The 20,029-nt window shown below is 46.7% G+C and overlaps 1 protein-coding gene across 3 annotated transcripts in view; it reads left to right on the top strand.

Moving 5' to 3' along the window:
- Nucleotides 1–20,029, top strand: part of Zbtb16 (zinc finger and BTB domain containing 16) — a 181,218-nt gene that overhangs the window by 113,220 nt on the left and 47,969 nt on the right. For all 3 annotated transcript variants that reach the window (XM_076925074.1, XM_076925075.1, XM_076925073.1), the window contains exon 4: nucleotides 5,972–6,058. In XM_076925074.1, the coding sequence (XP_076781189.1) occupies nucleotides 5,972–6,058 (87 nt within the window). The remainder of the gene's footprint in view (nucleotides 1–5,971; nucleotides 6,059–20,029) is intronic.

Raw genomic sequence — 20,029 nt, 5'->3', positions numbered from 1 at the left:
TTGGCTGAAATCTTAGACTAGCTCCAACCTCAGTCGGACTGTAGTGTCTACAACTTCTCACCAAACCTTCACCTGATTTTACATCCACCTGTGGCCTCTGTGTAACCTGGGTGGTAGCAGGAAGTCGGGACACAGAAGGGAAACGTGACTGGAAAACTCTGGCTCTTCAGGCACCTCTCTACCTCAGTGTGATACTGAGAGCTTCCTTGACTCTGGCAGGAGCAAAGATAACCTGTTTGTCTCTAACAATCAGGCTTATTAAAACTCCAGGCAAACGTACAGGTGAGGGCGTCCCCCAAAGAAGCTCACTGCCAGCCAGAGAGTGTCCATCCTGATCTGCTGAGGGAAATCTGCCTGGGGATGGGAAGGGGTTTGCTGCACTGACTTATACAGTGGGCCAAGAGGAAATGGGAGCCCCATTTTTATAACCTTTTCTTCTTTTCCTTTGAACTTCTTAAGTCCCTGCCAGAAACAAATATGTCCTAGAGTTTCTACAAAGGGTCTGTACAGAGCTCAGAAGGTGGAGTCAGAACTTTGCCACCCCCCCCCCCCCAGGCAACAGCCTGGCAGGGTCCTCAATGCCCAGTCTCCTTCCCAGGCCAGTTATACCCCAGTCTACCTCCCATAGAGCTTCAAGTGTGCTGGGGAAGGCAGAGAGAAACTGGAAGCAGATCCAAGGGAGGCTATAGGGGCTCATCCCTGGAATATTTAAGAGTTGCATAACAGAATCACTGTTGATGTTGAAGTATTGGTCCTATGACAGATTCTTCTGTTTCTCTCAACAAAACAGTCACTCTCTTTTACATAAACAAGACAAGGTGTGTGTGTGTGTGTGTGTGTGTGTGTGTGTGTGTGTGTGTGTGTGTGAGAGAGAGAGAGAGAGAGAGAGAGAGAGAGAATATTTTGACATACGTCTTTACAAATGTGAGACTCACCTTATACAAAATAAATGGCCCTCAAAAACCATTGCATAGCATCTCAGTAAACTCAGCCATACTTAAACTGCAACAAAGGCAGTGCTTGGAAGGAATGCTGGGTGGTGATGATGGGGTAGCTGCTGTGTACAGGTCCTCTGCCTCTACCCACAATCCACTTGACTCACTTGTGAGCTCCCTGAGGGACCTACTCTTCCTGACCCCATTCTACAGATGGCATGGCATGCTCATAGTTAGCTCCCTGAGTGTCATGGCTTCTGAGTTCCTCTGCCAAATTGGAACTAACTACTCTGTCAGACCCAGCTACCGAGCCTTTACCATAACACAGTCACCTTAGGAGGTATTAGTAACACCGGTGGTCTCTAAGCAACAAGGAATTTTGTTTTTATTAATATTTGTCATCTGCCTCAAAGAAACAGCCGGTCAGCGAGATGACATGCCGTCAAACCTGTTTTATAGCCGGGGAGCCATAGGTTCATTAAGGTGAGAAGACTTGAGTGATGTCCACAGCATCAGGTGTCTGATTCAGGCCTGGTCCCCTGTTCTCCTTGGTTCCCTGTGATTGACAGAATGGATTGGATGTGTCCAGCTCCCCCTCCTTCCCGTTACTGCCCCTCTCCAAGTGTCCCTTTCTCACCTCTGCCTGCCACTCCTCTCACAGACCCCTACCTCTATCCAGCCTGGTCTCCTTGCTCTTCCCTTGCCTAAAGACAAGTGGGCTTGTTTCTTCCTGCTTCCTCTCCTCTACTTTCCCCACAAAGATGCCAACTCACCTAAGGCTGCTGCTCTACCCTGGCCTTTGTCCCCATCTTGCCCGGCTTGCCTCTGTATCACACACTACTACCTGGCTTGTTTTGTTTTCTTTTTCTTTTTCTTTTTTTTAAACTGCTTTTGGGTCTTAATTATAAGCTCCATGAGGACACTATCACCCACCTCCTGGCTTTATTGATGGGTACCCATGAAACAACCTCATGTAGAGAGGTTGTGACAGTCATGACCATTTCGGAGCTGTGTCCCTGGAGTTCTTTTGCCTCTGGGCTGAGCCCCGGGACATTTTGTATGGGTAAATGTTGCTGCTAGGCCCATATGCACCCACCCTCATTCAGCTGGCATAGCCAATTTTGACACCCCATCCTCCAGTCTTCCCATTGATGCTTTCCAAATGTATCAGAGGCCGGATGATGTCACTGTAGTGCATTTCAGGAATAGCCGTGTGGTTTATCCACATCTGAGTTGCTTGGAATGCAAACCTGACATCATACCGAAGGCAGCAGTGAACAACATATGCACAGTAAACAGGCAGAGACTGTCTTATTGATTAACAGATGAGGCCTCTATTATCGATCTAGGCTTGGCGAGGAAATTTATCACTTTTAATTTCAGGGCTGCCAAATATTTCTGCCTCTGAGCCAGCCATTACAGAGACAATTTAACGTACAGCCTACTTGGGAGAGGGGATTTCATCTGATGCATTCGGCCCTGGTCTCAGATCCTCACCCTTGGAGAGCCTGGGGTGCAAGCATCTCCAAGAGGGGAGCCAGCAGTGGGAGCCATCGTCTGTGGTCCCAAGTGGAACAGTGGAATGTGGAGGCTGACTCAGAGTCCCTTGGGGAGTGTGGAGTGAGGGGGACATTGAAGGCCACCTGATACGGTCAGGCTGGGACTGAGGACGTAGTCGTTTAGTAGACGCTGTGTGCGTGTCCGTTTTTTATCTTCACCTGAACCCCGGGTGATAGTTTACATTCTCCCTTCATTTCCCCCCCTCCTCCCTTCCTTTCTCTAAGCATCGGCCATGAAAGTGAGATGTTCCCTATAGCCCCATTGATAGCTGTTTCTCAGAACCTCTCTACGCCACATCCCTTTGAAGCTCGCAGCACTATTGGGTTCCTAACTCGATTAGGATTATGACTACGGGGCTCCAAAGCAGTGGCAGGGCCCCTGAGGTGCCCACCCCTCCCAGTCTTTCTTCGGGGAGCGGTGAGAACGGATAGAACCAAAGAGAATCAGATCCCTCGCAAATCCACAGAAAATCATTGATGGCTAATGATTCAGGATCAGGGGAAGTTGCTCGTTGTGAGGGAGCTGGAACTCCATCCAGCCCCAGCTTCCCCATCCTGACCCTCTCTGCTTTTTGAAGCATTTCCTATGTACTCCCTCCCGGGAACATGGATGAAAGTGATCTTGGCTGTCACCTCCAAACACACAGACACAGCTTTGCCACCGTCCTCATAGACGCTTTCTTGGCTTCATTTTCAAAGCTCTGTAAGCCATGGGCCAGGTGCTTGGCCTGAGGATATCCTGTGGCTTTCAGGATTACCCTGAGGTTGTTGTCTCAGGCTTCCTCCTGCCTCCAGGTAATTGTCAGCCCCAGTCACCTGAGGCATGGGACTTTAATTACTCTGAAGTCTCTTCAGGAACACTGCATCTGCCCTGGGGTGCTCTCACGCCGGTATTCAGTGAGCTCTAGTGCTGAGCACAGTCTAGGGTACATGTAGCCTGTTTGTTACTTGGGAATATAGAGGTCAGTGTGGCTGAGATCCTCTTGTTCTACAGGCCTGTTCTCATCATTGACAAGAACTGTTCTTTGGTGTTTAAGTCTCTGTATTTTGATTCTTATTCCTTAAGGCACAGGTTGTTGTTGTTGTTGTTGTTTTAATTCTTTTGAGATAATTTCTTTCTTTGTAGCCGAGGATGACCTGGAACTCACCATGTAGCCCAGGCTGCTCTTGAGCTTATGATTCCTTCTACTTCAGTTCCCTGAGTGATAGAACCTTACAAATCACACATGTACAACTATGTCCATCCTTGAATTTTTTTTTTTACAACCAATACTGGAACGATTTTTCCAAGTGCAGCTTGCCATGAAACCCTGATACATAAAATGGGTAGCGTGATATGGTTTTGTTGAGTTGTTGCAAGGAGGGTGAGGGGCCTGCCTAAGTTACCCATAAGGCTTCTTTGCAGATGGAAGCCCGAAGAGGCTGATGATAAAGAGGATTAAGAGTTCCAGAAGTCAGGCTGTAGAGATGCACATCTGTGTCTTGCCTTCGTTCTTTGTTATAGCCGGCACATCTCTAACCTCTCTGAGTTTGTGGTTATTCATCTGCTGAGTAGGGCACAGTAATGATGTAGACTCCAGATGCTGTTGCCAGGACTTGATGTGGTCATTCGTAGTCAGCATTCAGCATCATGCCTGGTATATGGTAAATCCACGGCAAATCCTAGGTGGATTGAGAAGAGCAGAGGGGGCTGCAAACGTGCAAAAAAATATTGTCCACCTCTTACAAGGCATACTTGGACACTTACTAAGACCCTTGAACACACATAAGGAAGAGCTTGGACACTTTGAGCGGTACAGAGCAGATCGGAAGGGACGGAACAGCAATGGTTGGAGGGCGTGCCCTTGATGCATGGTCTTGAACACGAAATGGCATTGAATTAATAGTAGTGAGACTAGAACAGAGACACAAGCGGAGTGAGGAATCGTTTAAAGAAGCTGCAAAGGGACAGTCTGGCTGAGGAGTTGTTTGGCTTACTGGGTCAGGTTATGGAAGACCCTGAGGTAAAAATGAAGGAATTGAGAACCAGTACAAATGGGGAGTTTCTTATATAAAGAAGTGTGAGGCAGGCTTCAGACATGAAAATGACTTTGAGCTAGGACAGGGAAGTTGGCTCAGATATTTTGGTCATCCTGATAAGCCCTTAGAAACAGTGATCATGGAATTTTGTTTATTGCCTTGCTTGTTCTTTGATTATTTGTGTTTATCGTCTTGCTTGTCCCTTGACTATTTGCTTCTGTTGTATTGCTATTCCCTCAACCTAGAACTGACCTTAATACTTGCATGTAATTAAAATGGTATAAAATCAAAAAGGAGGAGGGGGGATGGGATGGGGGTTCTAGGGAGTGGAAATGGGGAAAGGGGATGACATCTGAAATGTAAGTAAATCAAATATCCAATAAAAAAGAAGTGTGAGGAATTATATGACCTTTAATGGAGGATCAGACCATGTAAACCCAACCTCGAGTCTTCCAGTGTTTCAGGCATGATACTGCAAAGATGAGGGTGATTCCCCACACAGTGGAGCGATGCATATTGAAGACATTTTGAAGAAAAAGCACCAAGACTTCAAACTGGTGACCCTTAGGTGACATGCAGAAAACGACTGAGCCAGTGGTGTCATGTTTCATGCTGACATGGTGACACCGTTGCTTTGAGCTTTGTAAATATGGCTGTTGCTTGGCTCTAAGAATGTACTTTAGGTTGTCATAGGCTCCCACCATGAGTCAGGCAGATACATCTGTAGACAGGATGGCTTCTCAGAGAGTCAGGTTCACAGGGTAACAGGAAGGTGAGTCACCTTGCCCAGCCCTGAAGGCACAGGTCCCAGAGCAGAGGCTTCGGTGGTGACTGGATGACTGGAGGTTTAAGGACTAAGGGATGCAGGGTGGCAGAGGAGGCATGGAAGAACAGGTGCCAGTGTGGAGGAAGGCAGACCTTCAGCGAGTCACCTCAGCTTAGGTGGGATATGAAGCATGGACGAGTATGCCAGCAAGAGCTGGGTGCATCCTAGGGAGGAATTTGGACATAATCCTCAAAATACGAGAAAATTTTGCAGGGGTGTTAAAGTGGCCAAGTGCAAGTGGTAGTTAGTGGGTCACCGGTGAGTTAAATTTGCACGTACTGAGTCAGAGGGTGTGGAGATAGATATAATGTATACTTTCTCATGAATTACAAGGCAACAGCGCATGTCCCTTCTGGTTGGTGTCTTTTGTTTCCGACCAGTTTTTATCATCATGGGGCATCTTACCTAGACTCTGCCTTAGTTTGTCTTTGGCATGCTGGTTTTATTTCTCGTCTTCTGGGAGATCTAGGTGGGTGTCACCTGTCCAAGGTAGTCTGTGCTAGCTAGCTGCTGGGGCTATGGATTACCTCTGAGTCTGAATCTTCACAAGTATCCCAGGTGTTCCCCTAGTACCCAGGACATTTCCCACCCTCTGGACTACGGTTCTAATGTTAACCATTTCTTTCTTTCAGCGGGTGCCAAAGCCTTTGTGTGTGATCAGTGTGGTGCCCAGTTCTCAAAGGAGGATGCCCTGGAGACACACAGACAGACCCATACTGGTGAGTGTTCCTGACCTTATTCCCCAGACCACCAAGTATTACAGCACGAAGGTCAGGGTATTTGGTGACATCCTCTTGCTGCCAAACATGGACTCATCATGTCGAGGGTCTCTGTGGATGGCAGTGGGCTTGTGTAGACTCCTGTCCATGGGACTGAGTGAGCATTACAGATAGGACAGGTCTGAAGCCAGCTGTTCTGAGTTATGCCAAGATTCTGTCTGTAATCAGGCAATGAGCTTCCATCTTCCCAAGGTGGCTTGCTCCATCTTGCTGAGGCTCTAAGGATTCTGCAGTGTTGCCAAAGGTCTCCTCAATAATGGTTGGAAACCTCTTTATCACACTCTCTGGTGAAATTCAGAAGCCCTGGTTTAGCCTCAGTGGCTGATGCTTCCTCTGTAACACGTTGTGCCATCATCTCTAACATGTCCATCAACACACAGGGATGTATTTGAACAGTGTTTACCGGCAGAGATAGAGCTCTGTCAGATTCCACAGTGCTGATTGCACAGTGTCAGCATCATCTCGTCACCGTGATTGACAGCTCTGTCGCCGTCGTGGCCAAAGTTCACACTGGTTGGTTGTTCATGCTATGCCAGGCACTGTTCTCTTCTCTTGCCATGATTCCTCTTGGCTAATCTCTCGGGAACCCTGTAAACTAACAGGGAGGCTACTGTTAGTTCAAAACTGAAGAAAGGGACTCTTAAAAGAGGGTAGGGGCTTGCTGAAGGCAGGAGCTGGAATAAATGTGATCATTCAGATGTTGGGGTACCCAGGTTTCATCCTGATTGGGGTTTCATCCTAAATGGAATGGAGGATTAATTACTTAGTCTCTTCTCGTTTGGGTTTTCTCATCAGTTAGGAATGTGGGGGCATGATGCTATGGGTCTGTCAGATAATGCTTTGTGGGGATTCAATAAAATTATTTTACCTGCAGTGCTTCGCAGAGGGTTTGGCTCCTAGTAGGTATTTAGTGGAGAGTAGTTGATTGATACAATTTAACAAATACTTTTTGCATTCCCCGCAGGGTGTCCAGACTGCTAGTAGACCTTAGGATATGGTAGCATAGGAGACAGACAGTTGTGACTCTCATGGAACTGAGGTTGCAGCTGGGACACAGTACGAAAGACAAGCATGTAATACAATGTTAAATTAAAGTGGATGTTGCCAAGGAAAAATAAAGCAGACCTGTGGGAGAAAATGAGAGGGAGAAAAGCGGTGTTTTGAATAACATGGTCAAGGTAGCAGGCTTCTGTGAGGAGGTAACGTTTGAGCAGAAGCCTGAAGTGAGGTGTGAGCTGCTTAGATGCCTGTGAGAGCAGAGGGACCTGCACTTGGATAAGTCTCTAGGCCAGGCAGGGTTCATAATTTCCGAAGAGCACAGCGAAGAACAGAGAGTAGAGTGGCCAGTGAGCCGGGAAGTGGGGTGAGCCTCTCATCCCCGGAGCCTTCGCTTTAACTCTGTCTGTGCTAGGAGTTCTTCTGAGGGGTGTGTTATTTACTAGTCTCATTTTAGCACTGTGACAGCGTACTTGAGAAAAGCAGCATAAGGATAGAGGGTTTATTTTGGCTCACTGTCTGAGGTTACAAGTCTGTCATGTCCCTCCTCAGTTAACCTCCTTGCAAACAGCTTCTCAGACAGGCCCAGCGGTGTGTCTCCCAGGTGATTGCAAAGCCGGTCATGTTGACACTGAAGATTAACTATCACAAGGAGAGGGAAAATAATTTGCAAATCACAGGTGAAGTTTATAGCTAGGAAATACAAAAGAGGTCTTACAAGCTGAAAACCCAATACAAAAAAAAAAATCTAAGGAAGAAAACGGGTAAAGGAAATGTCACGTAACTTCAAAGGTAGACTTAGCCGAAGGACACATAAAAAGATGCTCTGTGTCATTAGCCTCCAGGGAGATGCAGATCAAACCACAGTGAGATACCTCTCCGCCCATCAGGATGTGGCTCTCCAAAAAGACAGAGGTAGCGGCAAGTGTTGCTGAGGATATGGAGAAACCAGAACCCTCATAGGTTACGGGTGGGAGGGGAGAGGGAGCTCTAGTCACTTTGGAGAACGACCTGGAAGCTCTTAAGAGGTTTAAACATAGAATCACCACATAGATTACACAGCAGTTTTGCTCCTTCCTGTCTACCCAAAGAGACGAAAAATGTGTGTCCGTGCAGAAACTTGAATGTGAGTGCCCATAGCTGCAGTGAAGTGGAAGTAACCCAGTGTCAATCAGTTAACAGGTAAGCAAACTGTGAGGAACGCACGGTCAATGAATCCGGTTTGTTGTAAAATGGATTGCAGTATTGACACGTGCTACAGCGTGGCTAAACCTTAAAAACATCTACTGAGCGAAGCCTGACACAAAAGTCCATGTGTTATACATATACAGCCTTCGTCCATATGTGGTGTCTAGAATGGGCAAATGTTACAGACCTGTGGTACATTAGTACGTGCCAGAGACTGCAGATGTCAGGAATAAATAAGGGTTGACTGCTAAGACAAACGTTTTCTAGAATTGACTATGGTGATGGTTATGTAATATAATCAATTGAACTATATCTTTTTCAAGTATAGATATGATGCGTGCTATGTGTATTGTAGCTTTTAAAATTGGGGTGACTGTGTATGTGTGTGCATATGTAATCTGTCATTGTCAGGAGCACTTAACTGGTGGTCCACATATGCTACCTCATATATTTTATGTATGTGTGTATGTATATATGCATATGTATAAATACATATGGATACGTTAGTATAGGTAGATATATACACACAAGCTTGAATAGAGAAGATAGTCCCATGCGGGATCTTGAGGAGAACTCTGGAGATTACATCTAGGGCCTCATGCTTGCTATGTTTGCAACCCACCACTGAGCTGCATCTCCAAGCTACACTGGAGAATTTTGAGTGTCAGTGACTTGATTTATATGTGTGGAAGAATTGTGTTGGGAGTTGATCAGAGAGAATGTCCCGGGTACTAGTTGCTGTGTGAGAGTCCATTCCAGCAGCCCTTTAGAAAAACCAAGTATTCTGAGGTTGGTTGGGCTCAACTGGGTGGTTTTCATGTGGACTCTCTTGTGCTTGCCTCTGGGTGATGGCTGGGGTTGACACTTTCTGTACAGTGCCCTGGGGTGTGTATCACAGTGACTTCTCTGGCCACACATCATACTTAGAACTCCTCCAGCTTGGCCTGTCAGCAGCAGAGGAATTTTGAGCCTACTTTGTCATGTACCTTCGCTCTGTCCATCTGGACTAAATTCACAGCAGCGGGAAGCAGGCCTCCTCCTAAACCAGAGGTTGGAGAAGCATCCCTGACGGGAAGCACCAGGGTATTTACTCTCAGCCAGGCCCAGGGACTCGATGCTTACCTCTCATGTCTTTGGCACATGTCTAGGAGGGTAGTAACAGTATGGCCATGTAACATGGTAGTAACACTGGGGACCCAAGGGTGGTCTGGGAACTTTACTTTCTCTCAGATACCTTGTGGCTTTCTGCCAGTAGAGACACTCCATCTGAGATAAATCAGCCTATGTGGAGATGAAGTAATGGGTGCTTAGTAGCCCTCATGTGACTTTCCCAGTAAAGATTGAGAAAAATAAGGGTAAGGGTGGAGAAGTTGGAGTGAGAGGCCATGGTAGAAGCTGGGTGTAGGCTGTGCGCAAAGCTAAGAGTATCAGCTACCTACTAGTATAGAACAGGCACTTGGTGAGGAGCCTGTGGCACTCACAGCCTCCCTCTGATGCATGCATAGAGGTACTTCCTGCTGATCCCTGTAGTAACCCCCAGGCTGCCCTTAACTGTCAATGAAAGAACATGTAAACCCCATTCAATATCTCTGTTTAGAAAGGAGGTTCAAGATCCAGAGTTCGGGCTCAGTTGGCAGATTGCTTACTGGCAGCATGAATTCCTGGGTTCCATACCCACCCAACACTGCATACACAGGGCATGTTGGTGCATATCTGTAATCCTAGCGTCTTTGGAGATGGAAGCAGATGGATCAGAAGTTCAAAACCATTTTCAGCTATATATTAAATTTGAAGGCAACTTGGGGTACATGAGGGCTCCCCCTCATATTCATACATACACACACGTGGGAGGGGGGTTACCAGGAGAGGGATTCCAAGGTAATATTGAAAATAATACTGGGAGCGTGGTGGTGCACACCTTTAATCCCAGCACTTGGGAGGCAGAGGCAGGTGGATCTCTGTGAGTTCAAGGACAACCTGGTCTACACAGTAAGTTTCAGGACACAGAGGAAACCCTGACTCAAAACAGAGAAATGGGAGTAGCAAGGGAGGGAGAGAGAAAGGGGAAGGAAAAGAAGGGAGGGAGGGACTAAAGCTATAGGAAGCAGCAAGCCAAGCGAGGTGGCAGGTGGCACCAGAAAACTAACAGAATAGAGGAGCTATCTGGAGAGGAGAAGGAACAGAGATTCTGGGAAGAGAAGACTCTGCTGCTCAAACTTGACAGATTCGCCTCAGCAGACCAGTTGTATAGATAAGAAAATGGAGGCCTAAAGGTACCCAGCAGGAAGGGCAGAGCTGAAACCTGACCCAGCTCCAAGCTCAGTGCCCTTCTATAGCTCCCCAGCAGCCTGCCCTGAGCTGTGCCATGCCACTGTCTGTGAGCCTGTGGCCTGAGTTGGTCAGGGAGAGCCTGGGCTGCTGTTTTACTCATGGCCCTGTCCTGGCCATCCTCGTGACCCACTTAACTAAGAATTCCCAGTGCTCTGCCCACAGCTTCGTGTTGGGGTAGGATATAATTTCCCTGATTCAGATCGGCCTGGTCATTCCCTGACCAAGGTCTCCACGTGGGGAGGGAGCAGCCAACCCAGGATACTACACAGCATGGGAGATACTATGTCTGGAAGAGTATTGTTGAGCCCCTGAATGTAGTAGAAGCTAGCTGTAGTTCATTGCAAGCTAAGCAGATGGTACCATCACCTCTCCCCCTTCTGACTCCACGTAGCCTGGATTTCTTCTATCCTGGTGTGCATGACACCCCTCTCCCCCCCAGATCTCCAATGGGCTCAGGCTGGCACTTCAGGGAGGCCATCCTTCCGGCAGGGGCTGGGCTGAGGCTTTGTTGTCATATCCTGGTTTTCTGTTTGGGTACAGCAAAGACTTTGAGGAGATAAACAGAGATCATTTTACACCTTTTATATTATGACAGATACATACTGCAAAACACTGCTGCTTCCAAAATGTTTGGGTTGCAGAGCGGCGGCGAGGAATTAACCGCTAGGCAGCTCCCAGGAGGCTCATACTTCATTTACACATCAGAAGTTTTTTTTTTTTCTTTTTTCTTTTTTTACTCTGTTCAGTCAAAGCAGAGTGAGAAGACACATGCATGTGTGTGCACAGTCATATGCACAACCAAGGCATCTCCTGGGTTCAGTAGCAAGAGCGTCTTAATTTAGTAAGTAGTTCTTTAAGTCCAGATAAACTGATAAATACCATTAATGGCTTAATTTATACTCCGGGTTTGAAATTTGACACTCGGACACTATCTTGGCTCAGGAAACACAAGTGGTCTTGTGCCCGAGGTTTTAATGACCCATCAGTAATATAAATTGCTACATCACTGAGCAGAAATAGCCTCTCCTTGTCATTTGATCTGGAAACTTCTCCGGCCAGGCAGCAGTTAATAAATTTAAAAATAATTGCCCTCTTTATTCAAAGTCAAACTAATTAGGAGTGGGTTTTTTACAAATCATAATGTTGTTCAAGTCACTGTACCTTCCCTTGGGAGACTTGAACAGGCTAGGAGCAACAGACAGTACTGAATGTTGGTAATGAGAGAGCAGGAGCTGTCTTGGCTTCTGAGCTCAAGGGGAGTGGCTGGGGCAGTCATTATCATGTCTCAGGGATAAGGCAGGCACTATCAGGAAGGAGGCTGTGAAGATTCCCATGTAGGAACCTTAAATTCTGGGCGTCCATATGGAAATCTAGCCATCTGCCTACTGTGGTGTGAATATGAGGGCGTTAGGGTCAAGGCTGGTCTGTGTGGGAGCCAGACTGAGAGACAGAGAGCCAGGGAGCAGAAGGACATAGGCATGAGTGTGCATAACCATTCATTACAGGAGACTCAACATACTAAAGGCGGACAGATGGGTGGAATGACATCTGAAAAAAAACCTGCCTTCTTGGCAAGTATTGGTCCTGAAGGAGTGGCTTAGGTTTATGTTGTACACTATAGAGGAAAGGCTTACATGCAGCCTTAAGTCTTAAGCGAAGCATGTGGGGATACCAGTGCATGGTGGGCCAGGACTGGGTATCTAGTGTCACACGATCTTAGCTTTGTCATTTATACATTTTATTATCTTGGTTGGATTGTTCATCTTCTTAAAATCAGAGTTTGCTCAGCACAGTATCAGGACCATGGGGTGCTTGGTTTGTATGGGGTACTGTAAGGATTTGATCTGATCATCCATGGAAGTGCTCAGCTTAGGCCTTGCATGGAGCAGGGATTCAGGAAATGGCAGTGGCGGTCACTGTTGGTACACCATCCAAGTCTTATTAGAAATGAAAAACCTGATCCCCTTAACTATGTAGGTGGTGAGAGGAAGAACCGTGTCCATAGTGATGGTCCTGGCCCACCATGCACTGGTATCCCCACATGCTTCGCTTAAGACTTAAGGCTGCATGTAAGCCTTTCACTATCATAGGGAGCGAACTATACCCAAATTGAAGGTGTAGGAGCTTCCAAGATTGTACCTATGTCCTCCAGCCAGGAGATCTTCTCCAACGTGTCTGCTATGGGGAAAGTAATGGCAGAACCTTCTAGTCTCCTTTGCCCTAAAACAGGTAACATCCTTTGAGCAAGTGTCTTCCAGTGCCCACTCTTTAAGTGTGCCCAAGAGGAGTAAGGGCACAGCAGCTCCTAAACTTTGAACAAATCCATGTGGCAGATTTGGTAGATATGAAGAACCCAGAGGCTGGAATATCCAAATATTGTCGTAGTGAACCAAGAACGAACCAGTGCAGAACCAGGGCCAGGATTAAGCAGGTGTCCCAGCCTCAAAACAACACCAGGCATGCCCCCTCCGACATCGTAGGGGAGGCCAGGGTAATGCCTTTCAGTACTCAGGAGGATGAGAGTTTTCTAGTGAGATCGTCCAACGCCATCAGATCCCTAGATGTTCTGAAACTCCTCGTCTGACTTTCTACCTCATCCTACCCCTTCCCCAAAATGAAAGAGAGAAAGAGGCAGACAGACGATGAGTAAGGTCATTTCTGGGTTTTGCCTCCCCTGGTATGGAGAACTAGGTTGAGCTAGACCGTGAACTTACGCCAGAGAAGTTTTTAGTCTCTTCTGCTATAACCTGCTCCAGAAGATCTCCAAGTTGACGGTCTCATTTTCTGTCCATCAGAAGAGGTTGTCCAGCCGGCTTGCCCTATCATTCCTTCGTTCGCTTACTCTCTGAGTTTGGGAGCATTACACCCAGGGAATACCGGGTGCTTTGCGGATATAACTCATAATGGTGACTAAAACTTGGTTCCTACCTTCCTGAAGATCGGAGTGCTTAAAAGACATGAGCAGGCAAGCTGAGCATGGCCTTACACGTATGGATACTTGAAGAGGTGGCAGCTCTAGCTGTGTTAACTCTCCAGGACTAAGGTAGATAAAATTTCTCTCTCATCTTTGGTGGAGAACACTGAGACCTAGGGGCTAGGGAACACCAATTCAGGACAGAACTATAGTGGCTATCTTATGGTTCTGTGAACCAGAATCTCTTCTTTAAGCGATGTCCTCTTTCTGTAGGGCCTGGGCATTGAATCTGATATGCAGACCAGAGGTTTAAAGCCCATGCTTGGGCTGGGCAGTGATGGCGCATGCCTTTAGTTCCAGCACTTGGGAGGCAGAGGCAGGCAGATTTCTGAGTTCAAGGCCAGCCTGATCTACAGAGTGAGTTCCAGGACAGCCAAAGCTACACAGAAAAACCCTGCCTTGAAAAACCTTAAAAAAAAAAAAAAAAAAGAAAGAGAAGAAAAGAAAAGAAAGGAAAGGAAAAAAAAAAGCCCATGCTTGGAAAAGGTATTTAGTAAAGAGCCCCCCCCCCAAAAAAAAAATCCAGACTCATAGGATTTCATTTTCAGCCCAAGCTTCTTTCCCCTCTGACTTCAAAATACAGACTTTCTTTGACTGGCCTAGGGGGAAAAAGTGCTTAGTTTCCATATGGCCGTGTGACAGGGAAGCCACTTAACCAAACTCAAATGTTTCGATGCTTCTTTTCATGGACTTAAAACTGTCTTCAAGCAGGTCTCTCGATCCAGAAGCCGTGGACACAGCGACAGTGGGGCTTTGCTGTGGACTCTGCCTTTACCTTTCAACAGGGAGTGGACACTTACTCAAAGAACCCTTCCTGCTTTAGGGCAAAGGATACTAGAAGGTTCTATCACTTTTCTCATTGTTTTGACCAAAAGAATCCCTAATCTCCATGACAGGAAAGGCTGATTCTGGCTCACAGTTTGGGGACAGATAATAGAGAAAGCAAGGCAGCAGATAGCTTTGAGGTGGCAGGAACGTGCAGCTGGGACTCCTCGCTTCCTGACATTTTAGTGAAACAGGAAGCAGAAATGTGGGAAAGAGGTATTCACCTGTTTTTCACCCTTCCCTTCCCACTTTTCCAATCTGAAACTCCTGCCCAGAAGGTATGACTATGTCACTACCCACTTGAAGGGTGGATCTTCCTTCTTGAGTTGGTTCTCTTTAGAAATGCCATCAAAGACATTCCCAGAGGTGTGTCTCCTGAGTTATCTCAAGACCATTCAAGTTGACAATTGAGATTAACCATCCCAGAGGTTATATACATGCCCAGCAGCTGTTTGGCTCCTTGGATAAGGCAAACTGTGTTTCCAGCTCTGATGTTGGCATCCTGCCTCTCCTGGCCCATGTCTCACCTTTGATATCTCAGTGACACTTAAAAAAAAATAGAGTGAGACACGCCCTTGACTCTGATCTTCAGGTGGCAAAGGAAGCCCTTGTTTGAAGGGCTCCTCATGGAGGCTGGCTCTGGGAAGGACGCAGGAATAAGTGGCAGGTAGAGTCAAAGGTTTAAAGGGTAAATACCATCATGTCCTCCCTCAGGATCACTGCCAGCCAACCTTGTCAATCTTCTGACCTAGACCTAGCTAGAAGGGCATGCTGGACACCAGGAAGCAATGTCAGAAGCATCCAGGAGGCTGGATGGAATCCAGGCCTCCGGCACTGTCTCTGCCTCCCAGAGCCCAGCCCCAGAGGAGACAGGAGAGAGAAGAGCGTGCAGAAGATTAGAAATAACCTTGATCTCCCTGATACTTTACATGAAACAGAAAAGGAAGGACCAGGTCTCAGGCTCCTGCCCAAGGTGGAAGGTGGAGGTTGTGGGGGGAGGGCAGGACAGTGAGTCATCAGACGGACAGACAGACTCCATGCTGGTTGGCAGGTTCTCACCATTGAAAGCATAATAGCATTTGACTTTTATAAATATCAGAGGTGATTCGTATAGCGTTTCACACGGTGTGCCAAGGAATCTAACACGAGGAAGCTCAAATCCCAGAATGGCCACAGAACGTCATAGGCGCTTTGGGAGGGAGGGTCATGTGCTGCCGCTTGTACAGTCAGTGCCCAGCATAGATTACTCTTGACCTAATTTCATGCTGTTACTATAAAGGCATGCTTGATGCCTAATATAGAGTTTTATTTTCCAAGCACAGATCTCTCGGCTCTGCCGAAGCTGCCTGCTGTAGAGCGGGGAGGGGCGACCCAGCTGTCACTTGCTGGTCTATACAAACCTCCTTCTCCCCTGCCTGCCCCCAGGGTCCCTCCAGCCAACTCTGGAGGTGCCCCTCAATGGTGATTTTTTTTAAAAACTGGTCATTTTTAGAGCAGTTTTAGGCTTGAAGCAAAATTGCCTGAAAGAAATAGAGACTTCTGAGAGCGCCCGTGTCCTCTGGCATGCAGAGCCTCCACTGCTGTCAGCATCCTACAGCGCCATGGCTCATTTGTTACCTCCGTGGACCTGCATGGACTACTATACACGGGTTGGTCTACAGCCCACCGCTGACATTCGGCTCAGTCTTGGTGTGGGTCGTGTCGTAGGCTTAGAGCACTGTATAATGACACAGGTCCACTATACAGAGCAGTTTCGCTGCCCTTAAAAGTGCTTTTCTCCCCCTTTTCATCTCCCCAGTACCTTTAAAGAGTGACTTATTTTGGATTGTGTGCGTGTGGGTGTTCTGGGGGATCTGACTTGTATTCTGGCTTCCTCAGACATATGTAAAAGGTAGATGTGGGTGCTGGGAACTGAGCTTGGGTCTGCTATGGGAGCAACACATGTTCTTAACTGCTTTGACAGCTCTCCAGTGCCACACCCAACACTTTTTCTCCCCACCCCCCCACCTCACCCCGTTTTTTGATTGTAAAAGATTGGCTTTTGTATGTGTGACTCTGGAGGTTGAACCTACAGCCTTGGGCATGGGATCAAGTGCTCTATCCCTGAACTACATCCCCAGACCCTGGTGCTGGGGTCTCAGATGGTCAGACTTGTGCACCAATTACTTGTACCTGACAACCTTTTTCTCCTTCCCTTTTCTCCCTTTCTCCCCATCCCTTGGTTCCCGCCCTCATTTAGCCCACACTGGTCTCAAACTCCCTATGTTAGCTGAGTCTGACTTTCAACTTCTGATCCCTCCTGACTGCACCTCCCAAGTCCTAACACTGCAGATACACATCTCCACACTTGGAGCCCCACACTGGCCACGTGAAGCATTACTGCCTTGGGCAGTGTTCCGGCAGATCGTGGTATTTGATTGTCTGGGGATTGGTAAAAAGACTCAACCCAAGACAGGTTAGAGACGACCCATCACCTGGAGCATCCTCTTCACGGTAGACCTTCTGCTGGGGCTCTGGGTAGGGGAGGAGCTGTGGCCAGGACCACATGGGCCTCACTGGCCTTCACCTCCTACCATGGCAAGAATGTTATTGGCAGAGGGGGAGGCAGTGTGGTAGGTGGAAGGGTCAATAACACAGGAGAGAGGAGAATGAGCCTTTTACCCCACCTCCTCCACAAACATGCTTTATGACACAGGAAAAAAAAAGGGGGCTTCGTTTCTTTGTCTCTCATGTGCTAAGGGTGGGAACCAGATGAGAAAAATTGCTGTTTGGGGACTATGTGATCCAGGGAAGAGTCTAAGATCTGATCTTGTATTGGTAGTATGAATTCCTCTCAGCCTATCTTCACATTCGACAACTACGTTTAGAAATACGGAGGCAGCCGGGTGGTGGTGGCACACGCCTCTAATCCCAGCACTTGGGAGGCAGAGGCAGGCGGATTTCTGAGTTCGAAGCCAGCCTGGTCTACAGAGTGAGTTCCAGGTCAGCCAGGGCTACACAGAGAAACCCTGTCTCGAAAAACCAAAAAAAAAATAAATAAATAAATAAATTAAATTAAATTAAATAAATAAATAAATAAATAAATAAATAAATAAATAAATAAATATATAAATACGGAGGCAGCAGGGAGGGGTATAGCCCAGTTTGTAGAGTGTCTGGCATGTACAAAGTCTCTGGTCCAATTCCCAACATTGCATAAAATTGTGCATGGTAATACATGTCTGGTAATCTCAGCACTCAGCTAGTGGAGGCCGAAAGATCAGAAGTTCAAGGTCACCTTCAGTGATAATGGTGTTTGGGACCAGCCTGGGCTACATAGGCATATCCATATGTACTTATATACATGTGTTTTTATGAAGTACAATTGTCTGAGGAAGCCAGAGTATGTGTCAGCTCCCCTGGAACTGAAATACAAGGCAGAGGTAGGTGCTGGGAACTAAACTTGTCTCTCACATACCACACTGTCTTCCCCCTATGCCAACAACAGTATCAACATCATTCTTGCCATGGTAGGAGGTAAAGGCCAATGAAGCCCGTGTGAGTCCTGCACACTGCTGCACCCCTACCCTAGGGCCTCAGCAAAGTGTCTGGCAGGAAGTGGATGTTCAAGGTGATGAGTCAAGAAGCTTGAGTCTTCTCTAATCTGTGTTAGGTCAAGTGTTTTTACATACATCATGCATGCATGCATACATACATGTGCACGTGCATGCGCACATACCTACACATAGACCTGTTGTAAACAATACAACAGTATCTGGAAAATGCTAGAGAACAGCATGTGTCTTGGTGGTGGTGACTGCTTCTACTTTGAGGTATGCAGCTTCCTTCGCTCAGCTGTAGACAGCGTTTCTTTTGCTTTATTCAAAGCTTGCTTCATAGCTTTGCATTCAGTACATACTGTGTCTGTTCTAGGAGCTAAAGGGAACGTGAAGCGTTTGCCACTCTGTGGGGTTTTAGATTGCTTTCAGCACATGTGCATGACTGATGAGGTGGGGCAGTGACAGGTCCTGAGAAGTTTAAATGATATGACTGACCACGTGGAGTCTCAACAGTGGATAAAATTGTATTAGAGACGTCCCATGTCCTTCTTGCCCAGAGTTTCTGTTCAGATTGCTCCACCATTTGCACCCCTGTGGCCAGCCTTAGTCCCCCACAGGTCTCCTCTGTCCCTTCCCATTCCACTTTCTGCTGTTGTTCTTTCCTTCCCAACACCCTCTCCTCTCTCCTGTGCCGCCCCTGCTGCCTGCTGACAGAAAGGAGTTAGTAAAAACCTATGTGTAACTGAAATCTGAAAAGCCATAAATCGCCTTGTTTTTTTCTAGAATGTTGGTAGCATTTTGATTTAATAGTTGGACAAACACAAGGGCCTATTTTATTCAGAGTTTACAGGCCTCAAGGCTGTTATTCCTCCAAATTTAATAGCATCGAAATTGCAGGGTTCGCTATAATTTGCCTATCGCTTGCTGCTCCGCCATTGATGTTTATTGTCAGCGAGATGGAATCTCAATCCGACTCACTTAGATAACATGTCTGTTAAACATTTAGATAATTGTACAATCATTAACTTGTCACATTATTTTAGAGATTCAAAACAGAGGCAGGGTAAGTAGAGGTACCCAAGGGGGGTGGAGGTGGGTGGAGGATGGTGGGGGACCTCTTTGGAGTTAGATAACTGGAGATGAGAGAATTGATTGCATGGAGATGCTTTGTCATCCAAGATGTTACCGGGGTGTGTACCGCAGAGATAGGACTATGGTTTTTTGTTTTTTTTGTTTTTCTTTCAGATTGCCTTCTTAACCATACTACACTATCAAGGTAGTCAGGCTTCTGTTTGCTGATCTCTGGGACAAGGTGTCAAATGCTCAGAAATTTCTGGTGCTCTGTCCCCATCTTTGTCCAGGAAATCTAAATATGAGATTACTTGTAACTATAAAGCATTATGAATGAATTAAAATGGCCATAGAATCTCTTTACTGTGATACCTGACTTGGAATGATGTCTGTGATGTTTTGAGGACTTTTAAAAAAGAGGGCTGGGGGGGGGGATGGCTCAGTGTGTAACATGCATACTGCAGAAGTATCAGAGAGCCTGAGTTTGGGGCTTCTAAACACTCACATAACCTGGGCTAATGTAAACAGAAACCACCCTGGAATAGTCTGTGATGCTCTATTGATACTAACAGAAAACTATTTTTAGAAAGAGGATTAGAGGGTACTTTACTTCTGTTTTTCTATGTTTTAGTAATTATTGTGATTAAACATTTGCCACTTAGATAATGCTAAAACCCTAATGTCACATTATAAATTAGGAAACCTTCATGGTTACATCTTGTTCCTCCCATGGAGGGAGATTTCTAAGAAAAAAAAAATTGAGAGCTGTCAAGGGTATTCACAGCCCAGTCACCTTGACAGGTGCCTCAGTTCCTTCACTGGGAAGAGAAGCGGATGCCAAATGGGGAACCCAGCAACCTGCATGGGCCTGTGCTAGTCTCTGGAGGTCAGGGGTTATGGGAACAAGCACAGTAACAATAGTAAACCGGTGAGCTGGGAATATAGATGTGCCCCTCAGAAATAAGCGGTACACACATCCCGGTCTGA

Source organism: Arvicanthis niloticus, chromosome 26 (assembly GCF_011762505.2).
Source record: "Arvicanthis niloticus isolate mArvNil1 chromosome 26, mArvNil1.pat.X, whole genome shotgun sequence".
In the NCBI taxonomy this organism is placed as follows: Eukaryota; Metazoa; Chordata; class Mammalia; order Rodentia; family Muridae; genus Arvicanthis; species Arvicanthis niloticus.
This window is presented reverse-complemented; position numbering and strand designations above follow the sequence as displayed.